At 43.8% G+C, this 6,000-nt stretch overlaps 1 protein-coding gene across 4 annotated transcripts in view; it reads right to left on the bottom strand.

Annotated features, from left to right (window-relative positions):
* Positions 1–2,182: 2,182 nt before the first annotated feature.
* The window catches only part of Erlin2 (ER lipid raft associated 2), a 553,984-nt gene continuing 550,166 nt past the window's right edge, over positions 2,183–6,000 (bottom strand). For all 4 annotated transcript variants that reach the window (XM_051182204.1, XM_051182207.1, XM_051182206.1 and 1 more), the window contains 2 exons: positions 5,642–5,721; positions 2,183–5,282 (listed from right to left, as the gene is read on the bottom strand). In XM_051182204.1, coding sequence (XP_051038161.1) covers positions 5,082–5,282; positions 5,642–5,721 — 281 coding nt within the window. In that variant the 3' untranslated portion in view covers positions 2,183–5,081. The remainder of the gene's footprint in view (positions 5,283–5,641; positions 5,722–6,000) is intronic.

Genomic DNA, 6,000 nt, shown 5'->3' with positions numbered 1-6,000 from the left:
TCCGCGGAGGATGGGCTAGCCCGGGACCGCGACCCACGGAGACCGACTTCCGGCCACGCCCCCGGCCTGCGAGACCCAATCACCGCTCGCCATCCAGCCACCGCCCCCAACGGAGGCTGGCGGAGGAGGCCCGCGCCATCTTGGGGAAGTCGGAGGCTGAGCCGGCTGAGAATCCGAGCGAGTGCGGACAGCCCTGGGCTGGCAGGATTATCTAAACAAAGACTTTATTTTCCCAAAATACTAAAAAGCAATACAAAATCCTTGAGCAAGCCTAACTGGTGTTATCAGATGTTAACAAACACAGACATGGGTGGATAATGAATGCTATTTAGGTTATGATGGAAATCCCTTCAGTATGGAACAGCTCTTTAAAAGTTGTCAGGGAAACCAACAATACAGGCTATCGCTGCTGTTCTTGGTTGCCCAACTAGATGTTGCTGAAGATACCATACTCTTCGATTACAGGACAGAGAAGTCAGGCTAGAATTGAGTGGGAAGCTTCCTCCTTGCTGGTTAACTCTGATGTCAGAAGGTGTTATGCAGGTTATTGGGCGAGAAAACCCATCAGTGGTCCTCAGCATTGAACCTCATGAGCTTCATTATCAACCTGCTGGGCAAGATGAGCAGTAGTGCTATGATTATTAGGGGAACAACAAACTGCTTTTTGCCTGGACTTGAGGCCCACTCCATAGGAGGAATTCACACCTACTACTGTAAACCTGGGCAAAAGTTCATGGATGGAGAGGTCATAGGCCCTAGTGGATGACCTACTACTACTGTTTTGCTGAATGGACATGGTATCAAACTGCTTTCTAAGTATTTATATCCATAGATTAGTGCTGACTTCAGCCTTGGTCAGAGAAGCTTTTTTTTTTTTTTTTTAAATGAATAATGATTAATAGTCACAACTTGCCAAATTGCTCAAAATAAGTGACTATTGAACCCTAACGGAGCATCTGTATCACACCTGACCAGGCTCCAAGAGGGGCGGGAAAAGATGTAAGAGCCAGAGGCTAGGGAGGAGAGCTGGAAACGCTATCTTCTGGTATGTCATGGCCCTTGCACCCCTTCTCAATGGCAACAGTGGTCACTTGTACATCGGTCCATCAACACCCCATTGTGGACAAGGAAAGAGCATTCGAGGCCTATCAGTCTCTGGGGAGCTTGAGGAAGTGGTAGTTGCTGGGGGATAGGAAGGGGAGCATATTTCTCAGTGATGGTGCCCTTGCCCAAGTAACTCGCCACTGAGGCTTACACAAGCAACCCAGAGTAGGAAGGGGACATGTTTCTAAGAAAGGTTTGGTGGGTGGGGGAAAAGACTAAGGATAATGTGGGGGGATATGACCAAAGTATGAATTGTGAATCATTTTCTTTCTTTTTTTTTGGGGGGGGGGAATGGCTGCCTTTTTTTTTTTTTTTTTTTTTTTTTTTTAATACAGGGTTTCTCTGTGTAACCCTGACTGTTCTGGTACTCACTCTGCACAGACGAGGCTGGCTTTAACTCAGAGATCCGACTGCCTCTGCCTCCTGAGTGCTGGGATTAAAAGTATACGCCACTACTGCCAGTAGAAAGAACCATTTCCAAAGGAAATAAAATATAATTTGACATAAGAAAACAACGAGAAATACTACCAGACAGCTGGAGAGATGACTCAGAGGTTAAGAGCACTGGCTGCTCTTGGGAGGACCCTGTTTCTCAACACCCACACGGCAGCTCACAGATGCTTGTAACTCCAGTCCAGGGATTCCATTTCTGGTCTCCATAGGTGCAAGGTGCATGCAGGCAAAACACCCTGCACTACACATAACTTCTTATTTAAAATACCCAGGTAGATGTGAATTTCAGGTTAAGGAACAATTCTTCTATAAAAGTTGGTTTGTGCAGTATTTAGGATGGGACATAGTTGTAAAATTAATTGACATCGACATTTATCTGGTGACACTAGGCCAGGCAGTTTGCAGTGCCCAGTCTGGGAGTTACCTACTTAAACTGCTATAACATGAGTTTTGGGTCAACTGGGAATACCTCTATCTTTTGAAGAAACACAGCAGTGTGTTCATTCTGTATGTTTTTGATAGGGTCTCACTATGCAGACCAAGTTGGCCTCAAATAGGCCCTCCTGCTTCTGCCTGGGGCTAACGGCTTGCATCATCATGCTGGGAAGAACATATAACCTGGATATATTTTTAGGGAAACAGGAAAGTTTATTTCTATTACCTCTCCTAGTATTAGCTACTAGTAAATTTTATTTTAATAAAAAAAATAAAGACAAAAACCATTTTATTTAGCAAGACTAAGATATAAGTATATTCACATGAGACCTTTCGTGTTGTCTGAAACAATTCCTGGAGCTATTAATCCAAGGTAATTAATCTAGTATTTATGGAATGATTAATATAACAAGAATCATTTTTCAGTTATAAAGGCTCACTAATGCCCTTGGGGCACATTGAAAAAATTGCTTTGACTATTAAATCACCAGTTTACACAGAAGTAGAGATAAAAAGGAATGGAAATACAAACACATGATTGCCCTTTACAGCTTTTATAAGGAAACAAACAGTGGCTAGAATCCCACTGAAGACAACCAAATAGGTGAAGTTTACAGACAGAGTAGCTATTTGTCAATGTACAGCTTATCAATTTCCAACTTACGATAGTCCAGGTCAGTAAACATGGCTGTCTTACTTTTACAAGATACAATTACCCACAGTCATTTAGGAAACACTCCCTTCTTAAGGTCACTCTATTAATAAGCTCATTCTGTGGTTCCCTGCTTCTCAACTTAGCAACCACACGGACTCCTCTCCCATCTACTTTTAGTTATAAAAAGTTATTAAACGTAGGATTTCTTACAAACATTGACCATATATTGAAAAGCGATTAAAAACTGTTCTGAATAGGAACTGCTTCTATGAAGTTTAGTGAGTGAGAAACATTCTACCAAGGTAGCTGTGCCTTGGGAAAATCCTACAAAAACTGAATTTTACAAACAAGTTTCTTATTTTGATAGAAATTCTCTATATAAATAGCAGCCATGACTTCACTGCCTACAAAACTGCAGGCTTATCACATTTCACATGTTTTGAATTTAAATGCTTTACAGACATTCTAGTATTACAAAAAACAAAGTCACACAGACAGATGGGCTAGGTGTCCCATACTAAAAAGTCAGCTGAACTCCATGATTTTACTGCTGGGACAGACATTAACATGTACTCAGTTTGTTAATGACATGGGAACATTCACACGCTTTGTTAAAGAAGTGACATTCAGGGGCGAGGAAGCAGCACTTGCAGCAGGACTTTGTGATAAGGATGCTGGGAGGCTCTTTGTGATAAGGAACCAGCTACCTGAACCTAAGTAGCAGACAGACTTTCAGACTTACTCCTGCACTGACTCCAGTGAAATAGTGTTTCTGAGGCTCAGGAGGAAGAGGGGATGCTGGCTATGGCATGTTGCTCTCAACAAGTGATTTTCAGCAGCAAGTGGGAAGAAGATGAGTTGGTTTTGGGACAAAATCCCACTTTTGCAGGAACTCATGAGCACATTAGAATCTATCCTTTCCAGGAACACTTTGTAATCTGTACAAAGTGTGACCAGGACCAGTGGCCTGAGAAGTCTCTGTAAAAGGAGTTAGATCAGAGAAGGGTAACATCTGAAGTATGTGGAATTAACACTTTGCTTCTTTCTAGGCAGGACAAATGCTTCTCCAAAACCTGACAAGCCTAGTGCCAGTCACTTAGAAGCAAACTGGCCTGACTTATAGAGCCAAAAATGAGGATTGATGCCAGAAAATAGCATTTATAGTATTCGCCTAAAGATTACAATAGGTGCTTTGTATGGGGGGGGGGCAACTACTATAAGGCCAAGTCCTAGGCTGGAGCTGGGCACGGTTACACAGGGTACCACCATGGCAGCACTGACTCTGTGTAGCTGCAGTCCACAAAGGCCTTCTGTACAGCACTCACAGGCCATACAAGTTGCAGTCCTGCCCCCACCCGGGCCAATTTCAGGATCTAAGAAATACTGTTCTTTCATATTTGTTCTTTCCATCCTAAATCTCCTAGAGTGACTCTTTGTCTTCCTAACTAGCAATGAAAAACAAAACATGAGGATTCAATGCTGCCCATAGGGCATGGGCATCAACTCTGCCTTACATCTATGAAGCTGCTCTGGATTTAAAAGATCTCTTTATCAGCGTGTCAGATAAACCCCCAGCACAGGCCACAGGCACTACTACTTGGATGTCTACTGGCTGGCTCTTTTCTCCTCCAGTGTCAAGAGCTCTTCAATGAAGAATCTCCATAATGATAAGGTCTTAAAGGTATACACCTAAGTAGCCAAATGGTACAAGAAGACTACTTCATCAGTCAGTCCGACACTTGCTTGTTCCCATCTTGATGAGTGGAACTAATGAATAGATTATGCAAAAAAATCAAATCACAGATCAGGTAAGAATCTGAAAGGAGTGTGTGGGGTGACGAGCCCTGCTTCGGTGAAATGTAGTCAGAAAACACTAGGGCAAGAGTATATAGTGTATAGAAAACCTTGCAAAACCTAGCACCAGGTTCTTCCTAAGGAGGGCTCAACCCAGCTTAACTCTAGAGTAACCCACTCACACTGTTAAAGAGCCTAGACCACTGCTCTCCCTCTGCAGCTGACATGCCACAGCAGATGCCTGGTTATCTGGGAGCCCACATGCAGACACTGCCCGGTCAGAGGCAAGGAAGAGAACCGTGGAACCAATTTTCCCATGAAGGAAATCAAACCATGAGGAAGCAGTAGCCACACATCTCCCACTAAGCTGGTGCCTGCAGGTTAGAGGTCAAATCTATGGTGCACACACCTTACCAGAAGTCATACAACCTACTTACCTGAATTAAAATTAAAAACAATTCTCCATCTGCTCTCCCTTCCCAGAAGGGGGTAGGTTTATATCCACTTCTTCCTTTTTTAACCACAGTAACTTGAAGAGTCTAAGAAGGTGGTGTGGGAAGGAGGAGCATTCTGTTTCATTTTTAAAAATAAAGCTCTCTCTAAGCGTCACAATCAGAGGTTGTATACATTTTTTTTTTTTTCAATTATCCTTTGTGGTCGCCTCTAGGGGCTCATCTTCTAAGCCGAAGCCCAGCTTGTCAGTCAGCCCCTCAAACTGCTTGCCCAGACCACCTGCAGAGTCCATAAACATGTTGGGGATGTCTTTGCCAAAGTAAATCTTGCTGTTGGCAGCAATGGCCTTGTACTTCATCAGCTGCAGATATTCTGGGGTCAGCTTGAGCTGCAATAGAAAAGTGAAGAAAGCACAGGAGATGACATCAGAGAAAAACTGGTGGTGACCTCTCAGCTTTCATCTGGAGAAGGGCCCTGTCAAGCAGACACACTTCCTCTACTTTCCACAGTCTTCCTGTTACCCAGAAACCATTTTTCTAAGAAAGTAATCTAAGGTCTTATGACAGAGTAGCAACAGTGTCAAGAGTTTCCATGTTTAACACAAAAATGGAACTTCTACTAAGCCTTTCCCACCTAAGAGAAGTGGCTATCTCACACAGCATGGGCTCCTCAGTACTTTTGTTCAGATGCTGGGCAGGCAGTGGCAAACCCAAATGCATCCTCAGTATGGTGGGATCGGGCCTTTACCTTATTTGCTTCTGCTATCTTCAGAGCAGTGTAGCACTCAGCATCAGCCTTTGCCTTCTCCCGGGCCAGAAACGCAGCATCTAAGGGGTGAAGGGTGCAGGGAAATGGATCAAGTAAAACAATACTTGGGAAGGTACAGAAGCCCGTGCCCTGGGGCTGGCAATTACAGCTCAGTGGGCTAGCACTTGGCCAGCATAAACGAAGCCCCAGCTCCCATTCCTGGCACTGCAGAAAACAAAAACCAACAAAGACATTTCCTGGTCTCTATGACCTTGAGGGATGCTTTTAGTGTGTTTTGATTTTGAAATGGCCTCACCTTACAGCTCAGGCTAGTCCTGGATTATGTAGTCTTCCTAATA

The sequence above is a fragment of the Phodopus roborovskii genome, unplaced genomic scaffold, assembly GCF_943737965.1.
Source record: "Phodopus roborovskii unplaced genomic scaffold, PHOROB, whole genome shotgun sequence".
Taxonomy (NCBI): Eukaryota; Metazoa; Chordata; class Mammalia; order Rodentia; family Cricetidae; genus Phodopus; species Phodopus roborovskii.
The sequence above is the reverse complement of the archived record's forward strand: the minus strand, read 5'-3'. Positions and strand labels throughout refer to the sequence as shown.